Source organism: Rhinolophus ferrumequinum, chromosome X, assembly GCF_004115265.2.
Source record: "Rhinolophus ferrumequinum isolate MPI-CBG mRhiFer1 chromosome X, mRhiFer1_v1.p, whole genome shotgun sequence".
Taxonomy (NCBI): Eukaryota; Metazoa; Chordata; class Mammalia; order Chiroptera; family Rhinolophidae; genus Rhinolophus; species Rhinolophus ferrumequinum.
This window is the reverse complement of record NC_046284.1, coordinates 96,834,863-96,860,478: the sequence shown is the minus strand read 5'-3', so window position 1 is coordinate 96,860,478 and position 25,616 is coordinate 96,834,863. Positions and strand designations below refer to the sequence as shown.

The 25,616-nt window shown below is 35.5% G+C and overlaps 1 protein-coding gene across 1 annotated transcript in view; it reads left to right on the top strand.

The window, feature by feature from the left end:
* CFAP47 (cilia and flagella associated protein 47) overlaps positions 1-25,616 on the top strand; it is a 374,965-nt gene that overhangs the window by 328,416 nt on the left and 20,933 nt on the right. The window contains exons 58-60 of the mRNA XM_033099951.1: positions 15,973-16,132; positions 17,546-17,640; positions 21,531-21,683. Coding sequence (XP_032955842.1) covers positions 15,973-16,132; positions 17,546-17,640; positions 21,531-21,683 — 408 coding nt within the window. The remainder of the gene's footprint in view (positions 1-15,972; positions 16,133-17,545; positions 17,641-21,530; positions 21,684-25,616) is intronic.

The following is a 25,616-nucleotide window of genomic DNA, read 5'->3' as shown; positions in this document are numbered from 1 at the left end:
CAGGCTGTATTACTGCTGCTTAAAACCTCCCTGTGTTTTCCAGTTCAGCTTTAGGAGGTGAGGTCAGGAAGGCCCCATAAGATCTACTCCATGCTTGTCTTTCTGCCTTCACCTTCTCTAATCTTTCCCACCCTTCACTGAGCTGCTGTACCAATATTCTGAGCCAATTCCTTTTTAAAGAAGCCTTTAAATTGCTCACCCTTCTGTGTGGAACACTTTTATCCTAACTTCTTGTTCAACTTCCTCTAAATCCTTTAAGCCTCCATTACATGTCACTTATTTAGAAAAATTTTTCCTGAAAACAGCCTCCACTAATTCTCTTTCCCTAAATAATGAATTTAAAACCTGTTATATAGTTACCTATTTATTCTTTATCTTTTTTCCCCACTACAAGTTGAGATCCATGACACATGGGATATTGTCAGGCTCATTGCTCATAGTATCCTCAGCACATAGAACAGTTCCTTGCTTAATTCATTCATGTACTAATAATTCTTGAGAACTACTAGATGCTAAGATCCTGTTATGAGTTCTATATATACAGCACGGAGCCAAACAGACAAAAACGTCTGCCCTTCTGGGATTTACATGCTAGTGGAAAGAGGCAGACAATAATCAAATAGAATGGGTAGAGAAAAATGGGCAAAGGAGGAGGCTATGGAAAGTTCTAGTGTTGGAGGTATGATTATGAATAAGGTAGACAGAAAATTTCTTACTGAAGGGACATGAATGAATGAATTAGCCTGCAGAGATGGCCATAATAAATTACTGATAGAGTCTTATCTGAGTCTATGCCATCTGTGTATAGTGTAAACCCATAGAATATTTAGCATATTTATATATCACAAGAGACAGGAAGATGCCAAATGGATATTTCATCTTAGTAGTCTGTAATATTTGACTGAGGTCTTCAAGACAAAGTAGCAAGGAAACAATGAAATGTCTGATATGTGGGTTCAGCATTAGTAGAATAAATTGAATATGGTGGTGTGCAGCTTGGAAGCACATTTTTTATTTTGACTTATTTCCTTCTGATAACATACTTTGTAATAAGATTATCAAAAAATCTAAAATAATTTGAGCCATATTAATAAAATTGCTTTTCTGAGGTATAAGAATGTAGGTAATTGCCCCAAACTACTTTGCACTAATTAGATCATGCCTGGATAATTTAGGTCAATTAAACATGATATATATTAAGATACTGGAAAAGAGAATGCTTCTTTGCAAGGATATTGAATGATGAAGGGTCTTTTGTCATATCTCATGAAATGGCTTGTATGTATCTGATAAATGGCTAGATAACTCTACATGTAACCAAAGCTTCCAACTAGACCTGTTGATTGAATTTACACTGGTGTTGCACAAACTAGACATAGTTGCAATTGGTAGGAAAGAGTAAAATAGAAAATTTGGAAAATCTTACATTAAGGATAAGGAAAGAGTTAACATTTTATACTGTAGGTAGAAATGGTGATGTCCCAATGGGCAGGTAGTCCATGAAGGTAGGAATTCAAGGACAGTATTTGGAGATCCAGGAAAGCATTTATCATAGCTGCAATATGACACATAACTGAGCTTACTGGTTTGGGATCAACTATTGAAGGACCTAGCAAAGACTAGACAGGATCTTAAATCCTTGCAAGTCTGGATAACTAGCAAGACATTGACGAATATATAGAACTAGGTCTAGTGTTTGAGGAAATAAATTATACTGAGCATGGAAAAGGGGCAGACAGAGTTTAATTTTCTCTATTGCTGCTCAGAGTAGAACGTCAAACAGACTGGTAGCTCTAGGCAGTAGAACTACAGTCTAAAACAAGGAAAAACTCTCTAATTTTGTTTCATGAGGAAACTGCCTTAAGAAATAGGAACTCCTCATTAGATGATGCGTTCGAGTGGTTACTGAGGGACCATCTCCAACAAATTTCTTAAGACTATGTTCCTACATTCACTGGAAGGTTATATATGAGGATCATTAAATTAGAACTCAAAGATTGTCATTGTGTGATTAGTTTAATGACACTAATAAAAACGGGTCTATGTAGGTTCGTTTGCTTGTGGGACAATTATTCTAATTTCTATGCTTAGTTTAAAATATTTTCTCTTTTTTAAAAAATGGAATGTTTTTTTCTTCTTATGTGCTAGAAAAGACATAAGGAAGAAAAATTTAGAATAAAATTGCTCAGAGAGTAAAATGAAAAGTAAATGATATACTTTTCTACTAGCTTTGGAATCAAATAATATGTGAGTTTAGAAAGTGAAATTTTGTTTTGTCACATGGAGCATACTCTTTCAAGTTTTATTGGTCTGGTAATGTTTTTATTATGTTGGGATCAAGTATCAAGTGCCTGTCTTGGGGGAAACAATAAAACACGCTTAAAATTGAGCATTTATCCACATGTATAAGATATAGAAGAAATCAGGATAAAAATCCTGAAGCTCATTGGCACAGTAACCACTGGTATGGAAGTACTTAGAGTGCATTCACTTCTCTGCAAGAGCCTTAAGAGATAGAAGCTGTAAAGAAAGTTTGAAGAGATAGTAAAGCTACTGAAAGCTTTAGCACATTTGGGTCACTTTTGAGAAACAACGCAGTTTTGTAGACTTCACATGTTTGTTTTAATTCTTAGACTCTGATAAGTGAAAATATGTTCTAAGCCATGCCTTATGACCTGTTGGGTACATTCTAAAAACCCGAATTCCTCGTTTATGTTATACAAATATTGAATTTCTCATTATGTTTGTTTTTGTATGGAAAAAAAATACCAGACTCCAATTTCAAGGTAGGTAGTACATTCAGTCAGTGAGGTTAATTAAAATCTCATATCATTTCAAACCTTTATTTAATTTGAAGCAAAAATTCCAGAAATAATAAAGTACGTTAGCTAAGAAGAATTTAAAATGAAAATCAATATGGATCTGTCAAATGTAATCAGAGCTCTTTATGTCTGATATGTCAAAAATCCAATTACACCTGAACTGAAATTACTGGGTTTTTTTTCCTTTTAGCTGACATCCCGATGTATATTTAAGTCTAAAAGTAAGATCAAATGGATATAAGTTGTCATAATATCCATGAGTAGGAAATAAGCATACAACTGAAACTGTCTCCTGTCACCATCTTTGTGGGCAAATCAAAATTAAATCTTACAGGATTAGATGTGTATTTTTTCAGTTATCTCATTAAAAGGATATGATGAGTGCATTTTATGAAAACATTCATTCCAGGATTTCTCTATTTTTGACTAGGCATAATCACTCATTACCTTTTGCCACTTTCATTCTTCCTGAATTCTGGTAGCTATAATGGATTTCCTTTCCTGTAGTAACTGAGCATGTATTGGAATCCCTGACCCCTTGATAGGAGCAGAACAAGCCATCACTGAGTGTTATTCATCTTATTATCACTTGTAAATGGTGCTGTGATCTTCATTACACCTTCCCCTAGGAAGAGAACTGATAGGAGGAAAAAGGTAAACGGTGAGACAGCTATCTTGGAGACAAGCACTCAATTCCTGAGAACATTAGCAAACTTTTCCACATTTGACATTAGTGTGTTATTTGTGAGGTCTGACAATGCTAAATAAGCTCACATATAGCAAACTATATGTATACGTTCAGGTAGCTAGAGAGTGTCGAATAATTGGTGGATTATTTTCAAGCCATTAGCAAATCCTTATATGTAATGTATATTTGTGAAGTTACCCATTCTTTCCCATTTCCAGAGTCTCATTCCTAAAGATGGTGGGAGTATGAGATCTTACCACTACCATCTACATTTCTTCCATGGGGAGGTGAATAATTACACATTTACCCCTCTTTATACATGCTACCATATGAACACCAGTTCTTCTGGGTCATTCCTCTTTCTCAGTATTCATATCCCCAAGGGCAGGCAGTATACATACTTTTTTTTTTTTTTTAACCACCACTCTCACTCCATTCCAAATCCTAAGACTTTATTACATCCTCCTCTAGAATTCATGATCTGTCATAAGGAAAATACTCTATATCCCCTAATTTAACTTATCTGAATGTTTTTTTAAACCGTCTTGAAGCCTGTCTCTTCCCTGAGAAGACACTGGTTCCCTGCAATTAGAAAAATCCTCATCACCACTTTGAAATACACAATTATTGTTATTGATAGTGACATTAAGAGTCCTAAATAATTTATTTATAGTCCTTGATTTTTACATTTTAATGTTTAGTGACACTTTCTGTCACTCTAAAAGAAATTATAGAACTAAGAAAATCATATAAATGGAAAGCTCTATATTGGATTGTGTATATATATTGGAAACAATTCATATTTGACAAAATATATTTAAAATACTCCTATTTACTGGACTTCTAGTGTTGCCACGATGGCATAGTCCTATTCCTTCCCACCCTGCTCTAGTGTAGCCAAACATCAGTGGAGAAAACACATCCCCACCCCCATAGGCTCAGTGGGGCCAAGCAGATAGATAATTTTCTACTCTACCTTACCCCACCCTCTTGTTTCAGAAGCTGTACGCTCTGATTTCCTTCCCCTCTCCTGTCTGTGGTGTTGAAGGAGCCAAGCAGCAACCTAATCTCCCATTCCCTCAGCTGAAGTAGGCAGTCCTCCAGTCCCACTGGCAGAATAGTGTTGGTGGGGCTGAAAGGGAGTTTATCTTCTGTTTCTTTCTTGGCAGAAGCAGGCAGAGCTCCCAGGACCCCAGCTAGTGTCAGTAGGGTTGTCACAAGCTGAGAGGTCATCCCCATGCAGCAATAATGAGACTTAAAGAGATGGTGCCTGGACAGTCTAGTCACCTCTAACTGCACCTGTTGTGACTAAGACTGAGCAAATTGGTGCAAGTTGGGCACCATGGGCAATCCATTTTTCTTCCCACTCTTGGTGTTAGCAAGAGCCAGTAGGATGTAATGCAGTGTCAGTAGACATTCCTCCTCTAACTCCATCCCTAGAGTTAGTGGGATCCAGTGGGGACCACAGTCTCCACCTCTGTTGCGCATCAACAAGGTAGAATGAAGTGATGTGAGGAAGAGGAGTTTGCATTCTGCTTCCATTCTCTCCACATGTGTACCAGGACCAGTGGGGAACTGAGCTTCCAACTTCACCTAGCACCAGTAAGGTAGAATGGAGTGGTGAGAGATGGAGTTAGTTGCCGTTGTGCTTCCTCCCATCTCTTCTATGGGTCTCTTCTCTTGGGCCCATCATGAAGCAAAACTTCTGCCCCACACTGCTGCAGTGAGAAAATGCAAATTGATCCCACATTGTACATCAGCAAATGATTTCGAACTCTCATGAAACAAACGAAAAAATAGAGAATCTGAGAAAAAAATTGTAAGTTAAACAAACAACTGGAAATTATATAACATAAAATATAGTAAGTTACATAAATATCTCACTGGGTAGAATCAAGAAGAGAATGGAAATGGTGGAGAATAGACTCAGTGAATGTGAGGAAAGATCAATATAATTGACACATTCTGAACAATAGAAAGAACATAAACTAGAAAAGAAAAGAAAAGGCAGAAAAAAAGAACAGTTCCAGGGACCTGTAGGAAAATAATAAAAGAGATAACAGTCATATCACCAGAAACCCAGAGGGAGAGGAGAATGTGGGACTGAAACATTATTCAAAGATATTATATCTGAAAACTTTCCAAAGAGATTCAAACTTGCCTTGAGTTTCAAGAGGCTGCGTAAATTCCAAATATTTTAAAGCAAAAAAAAAAAAAAATCCATGGCAAGACACATCGTAATTAAACACCTGAAAACTAAAGAAAACAAACCTTGAAAGCAGCCAGAGAGAAATAGTGCATAGAGAAACACCAAATGACAGGAGATATCTCACCTGAAACCATGGAGGCCAGAAGAAAGTGGTACATATTTTTCAAGTACTGAAAAGAAGGAATAGTAAACTGTAAATTCTGTGTCCCAAGAATATATCCTTCATGAATAAAGGGAAAATATAGACATTCTCAGATGAGAGAATAGAAAGACAATTTGTTATAAGCAAACCAGCCTTTAAAGAATAGCTAAAGGATGTTCTCTAAACAGATAGGAAATGATAACATAAGAAGGATTAGAACTTCGGAAAGTAAAGAACATTAGAATGGGTAAGATAAATATTAATATAAAAATAGACTATTCTACTTCTTTTGAGTTCCTTAAATCATATTTGCTGAGTGAAGCAAAAATGATAATACTGGTAAGGAGTCTCTATATCAATCTATCCATCTATCTAGAGAGGAAAGCCTTAAGATAATTTTATAGGTTATGTATAATTATTAAAAAATGGAGCAGATAAAGTGATAAATCTATTATTTTCTGTATTTTAAGGCTCTGGCATCTGGGGCCTTGCTGACAGGGATGGAAATGCCTCTCCCAGGGTTAGCTCGTTCCTAGAGATAGTAAATGATTCCTATCTGAGAGCACCTTTCACATTCAAGCTAACCAATCTGGAGCCTGAACCTCCCAAACCACTTCTATTAGGCTTTTACATTCTACGCCAGTTCTCATACCCTTATCACCCCGGGTCAGGAACCCCTATACCCTAGAGTCCACTGAAATTATGCAAACTGGCCAATCCTAAACCTGCTTATCCTGCTTACCCTACCTTACTTATTCCTTCCCATGATAACACAATAAAGGCTCTTGCCTATCCCCCACCCCATGACCAACTTTGGTGCTTTTCCATGTGGCCCTGCATGGCATGCTGTGCCTCTTGTTTCTAGAGCTATGTGAGTAGCAAAAGCTTCCTTCATGATAGTCATTTCTGTGTCTAAATAGCTTATCGTACCTGATTAAAACAAATCCCGGGTACAGTTTAAAACATAAGGTATACACACTTCATTTAAAGTAGTTAAACATTGGTACCTGTGGACAGCAATAAGTTGCATACGTATATTGAATTATCATCTAAAACAACTAAGAAAATTATATAAACTGTATATAACACTATAAATCAGTTAGAATCTGAACATATGTTCCGGTAACTCCTGGCAATATCACTATAGATAACCTACGATTTTAGAAAAATAAAGCAGTATTACAAACACCTAAATTCAACAACTTAGGAAAAATTGATCCACTTCTAGGAAATTCCAGACTACCAAAATCCACCAAAGATGAAAGAGATAATATGAATAGTCCTGTAACTATTAAAGAAACTTAATTCATAATTGAGAAGCTTCCAAAAAGAAATCTTCAGAAATCTTCTCACTGGCAAAATCTACCAAACATTTTAAGAAGAATTAATACCAATTCTTGTTAAACTCTTCAAAAAAAGAAAAAAGAAAGGAACACATTCCAACTTACTCTATGAGGCCAGCATTACCCTGATACAAAAAAAAAAAAAAAAAAAAAAAAAAAACTTTTTCGCAACGGGTTTGCCGCCAGAACACAGGTGTAGTGAAAACCACCGCTGAATCTAACCCAAAATGGGAAAGGAAAAGACACACATCAACATCGTTGTCACTGGACACGTAGATTCCGGCAAGTCTACCACTACTGGTCATCTGATCTACAAATGTGGTGGGATCGACAAAAGAACCATCGACAAATTTGAGAAGGAGGCTGCTGAGATGGGAAAGGGCTCCTTCAAGTCTGCCTGGGTCTTGGATAAACTGAAAGCTGAACGTGAGCGTGGGATCACCATTGCTATCTCCCTGTGGAAATTCGAGACCCGCAAGTATTATGTGACCATCATCGATGCCCCAGGACACAGAGACTTTATCAAAAACATGATTACAGGCACATCTCAGGCTAACGGTGCTGTCCTGATTGTTGCTGCTGGGGTTGGTGAATTCGAAGCAGGTATCTCCAAGAATGGGCAGACCCGTGAGCATGCCCTGCTGGCTTACACACTGGGTGTGAAACAACTGATTGTTGGTGTTAACAAAATGGATTCCACTGAGCCGCCTTACAGCCAGAAGAGATACGAGGAAATCGTTAAGGAAGTCAGCACCTACATTAAGAAAATTGGCTACAACCCTGACACAGTCGCATTTGTGCCAATTTCTGGTTGGAATGGTGACAACATGCTGGAGCCAAGTGCTAACATGCCTTGGTTCAAGGGAGGGAAAGTCACCCGTAAGGATGGCAGTGCCAGTGGAACCACACTGCTGAAGCTCTGGATTGCATCCTGCCACCAACTCGTCCAACTGACAAGCCTTTGCGTCTGTCCCTCCAGGATGTCTACAAAATTGGTGGTATTGGCACTGAAGACAGCCTCTTCAATAATTGGTGCTGGCAGAATTGGATAGCCACGTGCAAAAGAATGAAACTGGACTGCTATCTGTCACCATGTACCAAAATTAATTCAAAATGGATCAAAGACTTAAGGATAAGACCTGACACAATAAACTGCATAGAAGAAAACATAGGTACTAAACTTATGGACCTTGGGTTCAAAGAGCATTTTATGAATTTGACTCCAAAGGCAATGAAAGTAAAAGCTAAAATAAACGAATGGGACTATATGAAACTTAAAAGCTTCTACACAGCAAAAGAAACCATCGACAAAATAAAGAGGCAACCAACTGAATGGGAGAAGATTTTTGCAAACAGTGCCTGCGATACGAGGCTAATATCCAAAATATACAAGGAACTCATGAAACTCAACAACAAAAAAACAAACAACCCAATTGAAAAATGGGCAGAGGACCTGAAGAGACATTTCTCCAAAGAGGACATACAAATGGCAAATAGACATATGAAAAAATGCTCAACATCACTAATCATCAGAGAAATGCAAATAAAAACCACAGTGAGATATCACCTCACCCCAGTCAGAACGGCTATCATCAACAAGACAAATAGTAACAAGTGTTGGAGAGGCTGTGGAGAAAACGGAACCCTCATACACTGTTGGTGGGAATGCAGACTGGTACAGCCGTTATGGAAGGCAATGTGGAGTTTCCTCAAAAAATCACGAATAGAATTACCATATGACCCAGCAATCCCTCTCCTGGGTATCTACCCAAAAAATCTGAAAACATCTACACATAAAGACCCGTGTGCTCCAATGTCCATTGCAGCTTTGTTTACGGTGGCCAAGACATGGAAACAACCAAAATGTCCTTCGATAGATGAATGGATAAAGAAGTTGTGGTATATATACACAATGGAATACTATTCGGCGGTAAGGAAAGATGATATAGGAACATTTGTGACAACATGGATGGATCTTGAGAGTATAATGCTAAACGAAATAAGTCAGACAGAAAAAGCAGAGAACCATTTGATTTCACTGATATGTGGTATATAAACCCAAAACAACAAAAGAACAAGACAAACAAATGAGAAACAAGAACTCATAGACACAGACAATAGTTTAGTGGTTACCAGAGGGTAAGGGGGGTGGGGGGTGGGAGATGAGGGTAAAAGGGATCAAATATATGGTGATGGAAGGAGAACTGACTCCGGGTGGTGAACACACAATTGGATTTATAGATGATATAATACAGAATTGTACACCTTTAATCTATGTAATTTTACTAACAATTGTCACCACAATAAATTAAAAAAAAAGAAATAAATTCGGCTGAGGGGAGCAATAATGCAATAGCAGTAACGTGATTAAAAAATGAATCTTCCCGGATGAAACACTTTTGTTACTAAAAAGAGGATTATGTTTTACTTTACTCTCTTAAGAAGATGTCATTTTAAGAAGGCGGGAAACCTCATAGCCATTAAAACACTGTACAGTTTGTGTATTCCAAATAGGAGATTAATGCATAAATATTTCTAACAATTTTAATCAAAAGAGCAATCACAATAGCAGTTTTAAAATACGGTGAATAACATTTGAATGCTAGGTGTAACTAGGCCATAGCAGATTTCAAAAAGAAAACTAATAATACAATGAATGTTACTCTTTAATGTTTCTCAGATGCTAAACATGAAATATTATCAGGATTTCAAAATTCTGTAAATAAAATCAATACCTCTCGTAAGATAGATAGATAGATCGATAATCTATCGATCTATCGATCGATTATATAAAATAAAATGTGCATATTTCTCCCCAGATGCTTATTAGGGTTTTGAACGTCAGCTATGATAAGTATAATGGAAAAAAGTTAATATATCTGTAGTTAGTTTGTATACTTTCTGTATAGCAATGGAATAAAAGAGAGATAAGCTTAGAAAATATTTTGAGCTTGGATATGTTTTATTGGATTATTAATGTAATGAATATAGTGATCATCATATAAGCTAGATTTCCCATTCAGAAGATAGAAACAACTGATGTGGTTCCTCCCAGCTTCCTGCTAAACACTTAGGAAAATGTTGAAATAGCCTCTCGCAACACTGAAAAATATACTAAAAGTATTATTTGCCACCTCCTGCACTTCCTGGAGCTAACTGTTCATTCCAAATTTAGAAAACTTCTTTTATAAAATGAGCTCGAGGAGGCAATTAGTCCTACTAGTAAATAAAGCACCTACCATATTTCTCCGAAAATAAGACCTAACCGGAAAATAAGCCCTAGCATGATTTTTCAGGATGCTCATAATATAAGCCCTACCCCAAAAATAAGCCCCAGTTAAGATCGTCAGCCAGATGGACACATTTATTAAGTCCATTGCAACACACAATGGACATATTGAATTATAAATTCTATATTTAATATAATTCAATATAAATAAATGACATTAATACTTAAAATAAATGATAATATAAATTATAGTTAAGTATTTGTAAATACCCAATCGGGTGCCTTTGGACAAGAGGTAAATGCCTATGTAAACAGATGAACTCAAGACTTATTGCCAAATGACCAATCAGTACAGACACAACGCACGAATAATGTGAGCACTTGATAACGAACGGACGTGGTTGTGTGTAATATGAATCTTCATAATTCAATACGTCATGTGTTGTAACGGATGTACTTAATGCACTCATATGAAATAAAGAAACATTTTCTGAATTTTGTTGCCTGCAATTTTTCGTCGCTTTTGTGTGGACCCGTTAAGTAATAACTGTCATTCTTAACTGTCGTCATTTTTGTTGCCGCTCCTGTCTTGTAAGTTTTCAATTAACACTTGATTTAATGGTAGATTTCAAGGGAATAATATTTTGACCCCCACACAAGATGAATGCAAAAAGAAAGCGCTATTTCATCGAGTGCAAGAAAGGAATCATAGAGGACTCCCGGGGCAAGAATCTTACGGCTTTCTGCAAAGAGAAGAAGTTGGACCTCTGAATGGTCCGTAAATGGCAGGCAGAGTATGATAACCTCAGTCAACAGGTGGATGAGGGAAATGCTAAGAAGTGCAAGTGTGTATCAGGTTGGCAACCATTATTTCCTGAGCTGGAAGACATCATCTGTGAATGGATTGCTGACACGAGAGTAAAGGCTTTAGTTGTGCGCAGGGCCGATATTCAAGCATTTGCCCGTGCAATGGCACCACAGTTAGAAATATCCCCAGAAGAATTCAAAGCATCACAACACTGGCTGGATGGCTTCCTTCAGCGATATGAACTGTCTCTAAGACCGACAACACTGTTCAAACTGGAAGATACTGATGGTATGAAACATGCACTTGCATTCAAGTCCTCTGTTGATGGCATCGACTTTTCTAAATACCAATTCTCCAACATGATTACTATGGATGAAACTGCAATGGTTATGGGCCAAGGATCTCAAATGACAATTGATCAGGGGGGTGCCTCGTCAATCTACATTCCCTCCACTGGTTACGAAAGTGCACGTGTTACCTGTACTTCCGCAATTTGTCTGGATGGAAAGAAAGCCCCACCTCTAATCATCACTAATGGCAAGAAAGATAAGGTTGAATGTGTTTCAGGCATTTATGTTCTTGAAACCGAAAAAGCCTGGTGCACACAAGCAGTTATAAGGAAGTGGATCGATTTAATGCTGGCACTTGTTTTGCGAGGTGGCCAAAGAAGTCTGCTAGTCTGGGATTCAGCCAGCACCCAGCGAGCTAAAGACATGAAGAACTTCCTTGCTGAGAGAATAGATCAAATAATGATTCCCACAGGAATGACTGCCTATCTCCAGACTCTTGATATTGCAATAAACAAGCTATTCAAGGACCATCTGCGCATTGACATTAATGACTACGATGAAAATAGAATGTGGAGAAATCAGTGTGGAAACTTTGTGAAGCCTAGCCTGCAAGAGGTCGTGACTTGGGTTGAAGAATTCATAGGATAAAATCACTGACAACTGTGTTGCCAACGCACTACAAACAGGTTATATGGACAAGACGTGCTCATTTAAGAAGAGCTCTATTGCTGAACATGAGAGATTGGGGCCCATGGTTCTACAGGAAATGTAGTCGCAAGAAATTCAAGCCGGAATTCAGGGTTTGGAGAGTTATGACGATATTCCAGAAGAAGATGAGATGACTATATTTGAATAAATGTAGATTTTTGTACATGAATAAATGAATAAGTGTAGATTGTTGTACATGAATAAATGTAGATTGTTGTACATGAAAAAATAAGACATCCCCTGAAAATAAGCCCTAATGCTTTTTTTGGAGCAAAAATTAATATAAGACCCGGTCTTATTTTCAGGGAAATACGATATAATTAAAACAGTATGGGACTTGAACATGTAGAGAACGAAAGACAAAAGAAATCTAGAGGATCCAGAAAAACTGAAATACATAAGGAAATGTTATGAAGGCATCATTTGATATCAGTGAACTTTTCAATAAGTGGTTTTTAGATAACTGGTCCCATATTAGAAATACATAACATTGGCTACGTTATTCATTCCATATATATGGATAAATTACAAACTGATTGAATATTTAACCATAAAAATGAAAGGATGTAGGTGTTAAAAGAAAATATGGGTAGATTATAAGACAGAAGTGAGGACAGCTTTCCTGTTTGAAAGTGTTGCAAAGAACAATGGGAAAATCACAGGAAATAAAACTCAATTTGTGAGACACAAAATGAATTTGATAAATTCTCAAAGTTTTTTACAGTGATTTCGTTTTGTTGATGGTTTCCGGCAGCAAAATATTTTTAGTTTGGTGTGGTCCCATTTATTTTTTTCTTTTGTTTCCCTTGCCCAAGGAGATATATCCGTAAAAATATTGCTAAGGGTAATGTCTGAGAGTTTACTGCCTGTGTTTTCTTCTAGGAGTTTTATGGTTTGGGGACTTTGAGTCTTTAATCCATTTTGAGCTTATTCACGTATATCAAGTAAGAAGGTGATCCAGTTTAATTTTTTTTGCATGGATTTGTCCAGTTCTCCAAGCACCAAATTGGTGCAGCCACTATGGAAAAAAGTTCTTCAGAAAATTAAAAATAGGACTACCTTATAACCCAGTAATTTCACTCCTGGGTATTTATCCAAAGAAATCCAAAATACTAATTCAAAAACATATATGCACCCCTGTGTTCACTGCAGCATTATTTACAATAGCCAAGATATGGAAACAGCCCAAAGGCCCATCGGTAGATGATTGGATAAAGAAATTGTGGTACATATATACAATGGAATATTACTCTGCCATAAAAAAAATGAAATCTTACCATTTGTGACAACATGGATGAACCTAGAGGGTATTATGCTGAGTTGAATAAGTCAGACTGAGAAAGACAAATACCATATGGTATCACTTATATGTGGGATCTAAAGAACAAAATAAATGAACAAACAAAACAGAAACAGATCCATAAATGCAAAAAACAAACTTATGGTTACTTGATGGGAGGGGTTTGGGGGGGCTGGTTGAGAAAGGTGAAGGGATTAAGAAATGCAAATTGGTAGTTAGAAAAGAATCATGGGGACATAAAGTACAATATGGGAAGTATAGTCAATAATATTGTAAAATTTTTATATAGTGTCAGATGGGGATCTGACACTTATCAGGGGGATCACTTCATAAATTATTTAAATGTCCAATCACTACTCTGTACACCTGAAACTAATATAATATTGAATGTCAACTATAATTTAAAAAATAGTCACAGGATATAAAGTATAGAATAGGGAATATCGTCAATAATATTCTAATAACAGTGTCAGATGGGTAATAGACTTACTGGAATTATTACTTTGTGAGGTATATAAATGTCTAATCACTGTGTTGTTTTGTACACCCGAAACTAATTTTTTTAATTTTTTTAAAAAATTCCAGTGATTTCTTGTAAGTTAATAACAGCACAGTTGTTCTCACTATTCAAGCAAATAATAATAGTTAAAACTTACCATGAATTCAATAGGAAAGTACAGTTCTTTCTCATCTGGTAAACAGTTACAGCCACAAGTAGGCTAGTAGATTTTTAGTTAAATTGGTTTATGTTTTATAGCATTATCCTTCCGTACTTTCAATTCAAGCTTATAGGAAAGCATGGTGTTAGCAATGAATTTCTTATATGTTTGTCTTGACTCCTTACACCATCCAAATGTCTAGGTTTATTTTTAGTCATAATATAATGTAATTTTAGTGATAATATAATTTCGTGAGGGTAAATGATCATTTCTGAACTTGATTTCTTTGGGGACGCTTGATGGTTTATTTGACTCAGCTCTTGCTGTTTTTATTCTTTTGCAACTCTTGCTGTTTTAATTCATTTGAATGCGATGATTCACTAAAAATATAGAGCTCATCAAACAAAGCTGAAGACAACATTGTTTAGATAGCTTCGTAAACAATACAGTCTTTCATTGGAACTTTGGGCAGGTTAACCAGATTGTCTCAACTTCTCCATCTCTAAAATGCGAGGCAAAATAGCACTTTATGGAAATTTTCTGAGAGTGAACGAGATATTGGGTGGAAAATAATTAGCATGGAGCCTGGCATATATTCAGTACTCAATAAATACTAACTCGTGATCATATTAATTAATTAATATTAACTATAATACTAGACCTTAGAACATTTTCATTTCCTAAAGGAATAAAATTTTAAATTTGAAACTTTATAAGAATTTTGAGTTAAAATGTTTTGCAAAGGGGCCATTTTCTATTTCCTTTCTTGGCGTTCTTAATAGTTTAGTACAGCATTCTCATCTGAGACAAAATGGATAGAAATATCATCAATCTTCTAACCAAGAATTTTAAAAAGCAATATAGTCAATCTCCATTGTTTTCTTGTAAATAAATAGTGTTACTCTTCACAATAAAGGAAGACACCCATCAGCTGGAAACCCTCACTGTTACAAATGGCCAGAAGCTTACCACTCTTACAACCTCTTAACACTTGTCCAACAGGTAGGCTTTGTTTTTAAAGTATGGTCCCAGGACTGTCTACTTCTGTGTTCCATGAGGTGCTGCTTAAACATACAGCATTCTGGGCCACAGACCAGACTGAATAATAAATCAAGATGTTTAAACGTGGGGCTCAGCAAGCTCCATGTCTAACAGATTTCACAGGTGGTTCTTATGCAAAGTAAAGACTGAAAAATTCTAATCCGTTAGAACACGAGAAAATGCTGTCAGTTTTTCTGTCTTCTGGGTTTTACAGCCTGGAGCAGATTCCCCTTTCACAAATACGCTTTGGCTTCCCTCATGGTGTCAGTTAAATAAATGAACAGTTTACTGGTAGCAATTTGGGGTTTCCAAGTGGAAACCTGGAACTTGTATGGTCTAGGAAAAAAATAAACAAGATAATAAAGGATAAAAATTTTCTATACTTTGTCTTTTGCGAAATGTTGTAAGACTTGAAAAGACTCATAGATTTTATGGTTCTTTTATCACTCTGGGAAACCCCAACCATCACTTTCAACATTTCCTCAGCCCTTCCAGCTTCTTCAGGAGAACCTCTTCTCTCAGGATAAAATATGTTTTTAATAGGGTTGATGACATTTGAGGAAAATTAGTGAAGCCAGTAAAGCGTGCTTACAATTTAGCATAATTTTGATATTGTTCAGAAGTAATCTTGAAAAATTGATTATCAGGAAAGAACTAGGAGCTTACTTTCTGCTGTTCAAATTATATTCTGAAAATGTTTACCACATTAAAAATTATTTTTACATTTTTACAGGAATTGCATTGCCTCCTAAAGGGATTATAAAGGTCCCAGTGTTATTTCTGCCCAAAGTTATGGCATTACGGAAAACAATGGTCATTGTTCAAATGATGAGAGCAAATGGAGAAAGTTGGCCTATCGACAATTGTGATGAATTGGACGCAGAAATGAAAAGGTAACATTCAAATAAGGATATTGAAGGAAAATGATTTCATTTTGTCTGGCACTGATGTGATCAGTTTCTTTTACATGTCATGCCATGTAAAGTTTATGATTTTATATTCTCTGATGTGTTGAAATTTATCTGTCCAGAGGAGGAAAATATATTTGTTACATGGGTATAGTATATGTCATTGCTGATTTGAAGTTCAGAATGATGAACAAGCCAATCTTAAGAATCATATCAATGAATCAGAATCAGAGACATGCAAAGGGACTCCTTTTTGACTGGGAAAATAGTTACTGCCAAGACAATAAATAATCTATATTTAGAGAACAGCCTAAAAACAGGTTGTCTGAAAAGTATAGCAATTGTGATGCTGCCATTCACCATGTGATGGCGCTGTGCTAGGTGGCTATGACATTCTGACGAAACATGACCATGATTAGGAGATACTATATCACTGCCAGAATGAAGGTTACTTGTACCCTCTGTGCTTCACTGAAATTTAAGTGAACTCCAATAGTGATGCAAAATTTAAATGTTTCTTCTGCTTTTAGAGTTTAATTAAATAATGGTCTAGAATCTTAATTTTAAAAAAATTATTTGCCCTACGTGTTCATATTTCTTCTCCACATTTCAAAAAATTCCTTCCTGTAAACCCATTCTGCCATGTTTTTTCACCACTCTTGCAGCCAAGACTGTCTACGTGATTTGTGGGTCCCAGTGTAAAATGAAAATGAGGGGGCTCTTGTTCAAAAATCATTAATAATTTCAAGACAGAGTAGTGCATTACACAAGCACAGAGCAATTTCTAAGTGTGGGGTTTTTGTGCTGTTGCACACATCACATGCCCATGAAGCTGGTCCTGCCTGCCATGACTTATGTTTCATTCTTAACAAGAAAATCCTGTTTTTGACAATGATCAGAACCATTTTCTTGTATTGCTATCCTCCTGGACTTAAACTATTTTCACAAATTCAGTCTTCCTTTTAACTGGTATGCCCAAAAGTAAATTCCTCATCACTTTTTGAAGTCCTATACTTAATGGCATTTTGGGGGAGTTTTTGGTGCTTTGCCTGTCCAATGTGGAATATAACCCATGGGAATTGTATTACCACCGATTAATCACAGTTTAGTCATATCAGTAAATACTAATGCCAAGCTTTAAATGTAGGGGGGAAAGTTCTTCAATTTTAACTTATACCTCACAATGGTGGTATTACATTTTTATTGGTAATAATTTCCCAGGGTTTGCTTTGAGTTGTTTATAAGATCAACATTTGCTGAAAGTGTTTTGTCTTTCTTTCTGCCAAAGTTTAAATGCACAAGCTTTGCTAAAATACCATTAGGTTAATAAAGAATGTGTTCTTTTATGCTAATATTGAAAGTGTTTATGTTTTTGTTCACGATTTAATTTCCGATTAGAATGATGGGAGTAGACACTGGAAAAATCCAAACAATACAATGGATATACCCTATTATTGGACTCCCAAAGGCAAGACATACTAAATGGCCTCAAGGTAGGTATATTTTAGTGTCAGAAAACACCAGGATTTGGAGGTAACCTTACAGGTTTTCTAATCACATCTTTTTTTTTTTTTTTTTTTTTTTTTTTATAAGTAAGCAAGCTGGGATCCAAAGAAAGTAAATTGTGAAGTAACCAGCCCTAGTCCATTGATCTTTCCTCAAACCCACACCATTTCCTATTATTCTTCCTTTGGTGAAATCTAGAAATCAGCTAAGTTTGAAATAACATTAGCTTCCCGCCCCTTTAGCTCACATTCTGTGAGGCGCTCAAAGTCCTGCATTAGAGCTGAGTCCCAGATACTTTGGTTGACAGGTCACATTTAATCGCCATATTCCAGTTTCTGTGCAATTCTAATGCTCATCCAAGAACTATCCTATGGGGATATTGAGCACTCTGTTTTTGGTTGTTCCAGACACAAACTTTTATGATGTTCTCCAAAAACTAGTTAGGATGTACGTACTAAAGTTCTCAAGGAAGTTTGCTTTGCCAGCATACACACAACATAAGATCTCTACTCTTAAAATGCCTTTCTTTTTCCTCAGTAACCCCTTTTTTCCCTCTACATGCTCCAGACTTCTCTCAGTTTCTGTATGTTCTCTTTTCTCAATAATCTTCTCACTTCTTCAACATTCCTTTTCCCATTTTCTTCCAAGAATCGGCTTAAGAAATCAATTCCTCTTAGGTAGCGATAAAGTGAAATTTAGTATCCCAAACTCTTCCCAGGCTCTAGGCATAGTTCTTCATAACTAAGAAACACTGAATTGCTCTGCACAGCAAAGGAGCACCTATTTTGGATCTCCCTTTTGAGCAACACAGATAAGCTGGAAAAAGTCTTGAAATTTTGAATTTTCCTTTTCCCACCAGTACCAATATTTGCTTGTGAAAAGGAGCTAGTCCTCTACTGACATAAATTATGTCACCACACTTAGAAGAGAACATAATAAGTTTTGCTTGTAAATAACACCATTTCCCCAAATACACTGGTTAAAAAAGGCCAATATTACATATTTCCTTATATAGTTTCATTTTAACTGGAATAAAAATCCATATATCTTGCAGTACCTTTGACAATAAATGTCATTTGTTTTACTCTTTACTTTTGAGTTAAAAAATTATCAACACAAATATTTCAAATATACTAAATTATCTTCAGGATGCTTCACAAACGTGAAAATGTTTACTTCTTTCTAGAAGAGTTGTTTGTATACTTTGTGTAAAGCTGAGCAGTTTAAATTTTGGAGTACAGTCATCTGATAAAGCCTCGACACGTGGTGTCATAAAGCCCCGACACGACTTGGTTGGAATTCTAACAGCAGTGTTGCTCCTGCCTGCTACAGACACAGCTTTGTTTTTCCCAGATTAAAGATTTAAAGTAGATTTTTTTTTCATTCCAAAACAAAGCCTTTAAGAACATAAAAGGTATTTCTTGCACAATTTTCTTCAAAGAAAATTAAACATTCTTCAGAAACATAAAGTCACTTTCCATCAAGTCCTGTCTCTTGATTATTCACATTTTAAATGAAATGTAAGTTCTGTAAATAGCCTATGCTACATTAGCCCAACCTAGTAGTAACATCAGGGTTCTAAAACAGATTGTGTGCTAGTTATTAAATCATTTTTCCAAAAGTCTAAAACCTATTCTAGTAATTAATTTTTATCTACAAATATCCTTGAGAGACAAATAGGTGTAATTTTATAAATACATATTATTTACTTTCTGTACAGTCCATTCTTCATTCTTAAGAACACATTAGAGTTAACCTATTGCTTTCCCAGTTCAGTTGTATCACCATCAATGTTTATTGTTTCCTTTCTTTTTTATGTATCTATCACCCAGGTTACTCTCAAACCCAAGGCTCTTGCGTTGTTCTCTGAGCCACCTTTGCTCTGTGGATTCTTACCTACTCCTGTCCACTGGGGCAGATAATTGGAAAAGGACTTCACTACCTGTCACAGTGGAAATACCATGGAATGTGAATCCACCGTTGATGTCGTGATCCTAACATTGTCAGGGCACTAATTTCCTAAGGACTTATACTGCGTTTCCCCGAAGATAAGACCTAGCCGGACCATCAGCTCTAATGTGTCTTTTGGAGCAAAAATTAATATAAGACCCGGTCTTATTTTACTATACTATAAGGCCGGGTCTTATATAACACAATATAAAATAAGACCGGGTCTTATATTAATTTTTGCTCCAAATGACGCATTAGAGCTGATGGTCCAACTAGGTCTTATTTTCAGGGAAATACGGTAGGACAAATCCAGTGATGTGATACAATTATAACTTCGCTCACACTAATTTCCATCTTAATGCTTTAAGACTGAAGTGAATTATAACCAGAAAAGCTTGTACATTTTCCTCAACCATTTCAACCCTCCTAGTTTACATCACCTTTGTACCCTTTTTGTACATTTCACATTATGCATTCTAAGTGAAAAATATACAGAATGAATATCAACCTGTAAATTTTATAATTTAAAAATAAATGTATTTTAAATATTTTTGTACTATAAATGTGGTACCGTGTTTCCCCAAAAATAAGACTGGGTCTTATATTAATTTTGCTCCCAAAGACATATTAGGGCATATTTACAGGGGATGTCTTATTTTTTTCATGTACAACAATCTACATTTATTCAAATATAGTCATGTCATCTTCTTCTGGAACATCGTCATAGTGTACTAAATGCATCCGTCTGGCTGATGATCTTAACTGGGCTTGTTTTCAGGGTAGGTGTTATTTTCGGGTAAACACGGTATATATTGTGAAAACACATAAATCTCAGGACATTATCCAGTTTTGTGGTTTAGGTGAATATGTTATTATTGATGACACAAAAGCACAGCATAATACATTTCAAAAGCTTTGTTAATATTATAGTTCCCTTTTAGTCCCTATATTCAGTGTATGTCCTATGTGCATCTAGAGGAATAAAAAATATAACATTTAATATATTTTGGAGAAATAATATTCTTATTTATGTGAGCTCTAGTGTACATAGCACCATAATATTATACAGAGCTAATGCCAAAGGAATACATGAATATTCCCTTAGATAATTAGTAGTTTCATAGAAACAATATTTTGGTTTTTTACAAGATCACTGACAACTTTTTCTGCACTTGATGTAAGAAAATATTGGAATTTAACATATATATAAGTATATAGAGTTTTTATGCTGTACATTAAATTAATATGTTGTCACATTTTGATATTAATTTTAAATAATTTATTACAATTTTATTTTTAACTGTTTGATAGTATACTTTATAAAGGTGAAAGCAGTTTACAAGTGAAAATCAAAATATTTTATTTAAATATTTTAAATATGAATTTTAAGGTGCCTGTAAATAAATAATGTAATGGGAATATTTTTAAACTGTTATTACAAAATAAATGTTACAGAATTTATTTAATTATTTCAATGTATTTGCTATAGTATAATTATGTAAGTATAGTTTGGTATTTACCACAATGAACATACAAGATAGCTGAAAAATTCACATGTTCACAACCACCAGTAGAATTATTAATATAACTAGGTCAGTTCCTGAATCAAATTTCTGTGTTCTAGTATAATTTTCTATTATCTACTGTATATCCTCCAGATTTATCTCTTGTCATGCTATTTTTGCATATTATTTAATATTTATATTTTATTCCAAAATGTCAGTGTATATGGATATTGCATGAGTGAGTGAGAGAAAGTGTGTGTGTGTGTCTGTGTGTGTGTGTGTGTGTAAATGCCAGATGCAATGCCAAGTAAAAGTATCCCAAAGGAAGTTTTATTTTTCATGATATAATTTATTTTCTTCTATGGCAAGAATGATCATATAATCTAATAATTGAAATAACTGGAATTATTTCTGTTCTTTAGTTGTCGTAGGATGTCAGGCCAAGAAGCAAGCAGACAAGGAGCTGACAGTTACCCTTGCCGGTGAATTTTTGGGAGACAGTCCTATCTTAGACGTATCAAGTTTTCTAGTGTTTCCAAGAAGAAATTCATATGCATCATATGAAGATGTGGATGGTGAGAAGCATAGTCATGGATATAAAAATGATGCTAAATAAAACCTCAGTTTCCTTAATTTGCAGATTGAATTTGCAAGTTGAATTACTCAGTTACAGAAAATCCATGCCCATTTATTTTTTTTTCTTAAATTTTTTGGGGTGACAGTGGTTAGTAAAATTACATAGGTTTCAAGTGTACAATTCTGTAATACATCATCTAGATGTGGTATTGTGTGCTCACCACCCAGAGTCAGTTCTCCTTCCATCACCATGTATTTGACTCCTTTTGCCCTCTTCTACTATCTCCCCTTACCCTCTGGTAACCACTAAACTATTGTCTTTGTCTATGAGTTTTTGTTTCTTTATTTGTTTGCCTTGTTCTTTTGTTGTTTTCAGTTTTATATCCCACATATCAGTGAAGTCATATGGTTCTCGACTTTTTCTGTCTGGCTTATTTTGCTTAGCATAATAATCTCAAGATATGCCATCCATGTCTTGCAAATGTCAGTATTTCATCTTTTCTTATGGCACAGTAGTATTCCGTTATGTGTATGTACCACACTTTGGTTGTTTCCATTTACAATATATCATTGAAATAGTGCTCAAGGAGTGTTCAGTTATGTTTATTCTCTTCACAGTAGTTATGTCCAAAATGACAATAATTACAGTTATTAATGGATTCATAGAATAGATTGTGATTCTGTCATCAGTGAAAAGAGAAAAAAACTGTAGCAACTGTAATTTCTACTTCCCTTCAACTTTTATTTCTTCCTTTACTCTCTCTTTCTGATTTAAGAAATGTGATTGAAGCCATGTGTTGCAGCTTTAAATTTAGAAGCACTACCTTGAATAAAATGTTTCTTATTTAAAGAAATAGAGAAATTGACATAAAATAGATAAAATACCTAAATAAATTTTATGTAATAATCCCTCTGACATCTAGAGTTTTCAACAAGACTTTTCAAAATGTTGATATGATGATCTGGCAAAAATCAAATCGCAATGATGCAAACTTTGTTTTTCAACTATCTTCCAAATGAACTAAAGTAGAATGCTTCTATTTCACATTGAAAGGGAAATTCCTATAGCAGTATTTTATTAAAATCAAGGGGGAAATCTATGTTTATGTATTATTTAAAAAGCAAATTGATCACAAAATCAAGTATGAAATTCCTTGCAGAAACAAAATGTCTTCCCTAGTTTTCTCATTCATAGTTATAGTGTTTTTTTTTTTACTTTGGTTTCAATATTGTCATTGCTGTGTCTGAGCCAATTATTTCAGTGATAAAACTATATAAAGTGGATAACTGAAGAGAGAGACAGAGTATATAAGAGGACAAAGAGAGTATATAAGCAATAGTAAAATAGTTTTTAATTTTTATAATAATGGCTTTTTCTGTTAATCAGTGCTCATTTTAAGCAATTCAAGAAATCTCACTCAGATGGTGAGTGGCAGTCAGACTTATTTCTCTTGCACGTGAAAGCTGGGACTTGTAGGCAGTCCCAGGAGTGTAGTGCCAGTGCCCCTTGAAATCATCCAGGGACGGACTCAGGTTCCTTTTCCTCTTGTTGCTTCACCTCCCGCTATATTGTCATCTGCATGGTCAATTGTACAATCGTATCTGCAGTGGAGAGCAAGCTGGTTCCCTTTAAAGCCATGACTGGAAGATACACACATCATTTCCATTTGCATCCTTTTGGACAGAACTCAGTCACATGGACACAGCTAGCTGCATTTGAGGCTGGGAGATGTCTCTTTACAGGCCCAGATAAAATCTGGGGACTTTGTATTACTGAAAAAGGAGAAACAAGAAAATAAATATTGGGGAGACAATTAGCAGTCTCCGCCATACTTCATTTAATTGTAGACTGATAAAATCTATCATCAATCGATCCAAAAGTACTTATTGAGAACCTATTTATATATCAAATATTGTTCCAGGCCTGGAAACTCACAACTTCCCCTGCCGTTCTTCTCCTCCCATCAGACTGGTGTCCCTACTCTTTAAGATAGCATCCCAGTCAGTTTCTGGTCAACATGTCAAATCCCCTACTGAAAGGAGGATCCAACTTTAACCAGCTGGTTCTCTGCAGAGCCCCTGTTGCCATGGACTGAGTACCATCTCTTTCTCCAGTTCTTTCTGCCACATATCTGATATAAAGTATTATCACTCTCTATGGCTATGTCTTTTTACCATGCCCCACATCCAGATTAGAACCTTATTCATGGCCATGCCAGTTTATTTATTGAGCAATTACTATCTTCCATGAACTTTCCTAAGTATTTTATGTTTTGCATCCATTGTATTATTACAGGATTTATCCTCAGCAATCCTAGGAAGCAGGGAGTTTGACTATATTTTTATTTTGCAAGTGAGGAAATCAAAGTAAAAGAAGTTTAATGATTTGTCTAGGGCTGTACAACAGGGCAGTGGAAGGCATGCTATAGGAATCCAGGCTTGAGTATTTAAAAAAAAAGTTTTTTTTTAATAACTTTAGATTTAAAACCTAGATGTGAAGTAGTAGATTCTGAAACTGTTCATATTGTGATCAGGCCAACCCTAATAGTTTTTCCTTATAAAGCCCTGTAGGAATCAAAAAACAAAAACAAAAAACAAAGGCAAAGCTTTCTAAGAGGTTCCCTAACATAAAGTATGATGCCTGGTACAGAGTGGCCAATCAGTAAGCAAGGGTTGTTTCTGCTTTCCCTTTATTATCACACTCTGTTTTATTTTACTTCCTACCCTGTTTTATCCCATTGCTCTTTTTTTTTTCAGTAATAGTGTTTACCCATTGCTTTCTGAATAAGATATTACCTTGAAACATATAAAATTACCAATATACATCCATTTTTGACCCAAAGAAATATCTATTATATATGAAATCACTGGTATTTGATTTTTTTATCTACAAAAAATGTCTTTTCATGTGATGCAATCTATATAAAATAATCCAGAATCAGCCTTCACCGTTTGTCCCCTACTATCATTCCAGTGACTTGTTTCCCTAGGTCATTAACCTGTTACTCAGCCAGGTGGTATCACTTGCTACTTCTGTGCAGTTACCATCCACTTTCCCAGCATGATGAATATCTGTGAGATAGTCTGCCCTGCTCATCTTGCCAACGTCCACTCCTTTCTTGTGGAAACTACCTCCACTAGCCATATAATTCTTATAATATTTCAATCATATGCTCTTCCCCTGCTCAGAATGGTCATCTAATGGAAGTTGGGCTTGTGAGTCTTCCCCCACCCCCACATCTTTGGTAGTCAGAACACAGAAAGTCTGTCTCTCTTCATTTGCTGAAGCTGCAATAATGTGGAGTATGTTTTTTTCTCTGCTTTTCTTTGCATGCCTGCTTTTCTCCTCTCTTTGCAGGCCTCCTTTCTCTGCCTATTCATCAACTTACATACATGGCTCATTCATGTTCAGTTAATCCTTTCTTTTATTTCACGACACCCTCAGTGCCTTCCAAAAAGATCATTCAAACTGGGGTTCTATTATTTGCAAAAAGCGTTCTAAGAGTAACCATAGAAGAGGAGCTGGAAATAAATGTTTTTTAAATGAATAACAAAAACAGAATAGTCTTCCACACAGTTTCATTATAAGAATTGGAAGGCAATATCTTAAAAACTGGAGAAGGATTATGAAATGCATATCTGTGTTATATGTACCCAATATATTTTATAAGGTCTTTGGAATTACAAGGAAATTAGTTCACACGAATTATGTTCTTTTGATTGACTGGCTAGTTATAGTGTGAACTGTGTGAGATAAGGAGATAATACTATTATTACGTTACACAATGAGATATTTAATTTTAATTATGTTAATTTATTAGGGTTTTTTCTCTTTAATTGAATTTTAGTTTTGTAATTATAGAAATGCCAAATTAATCACAGACTGCTTAAATTTATTTTAAAAATGAACTAAATATAAATGAGAAGGGAAT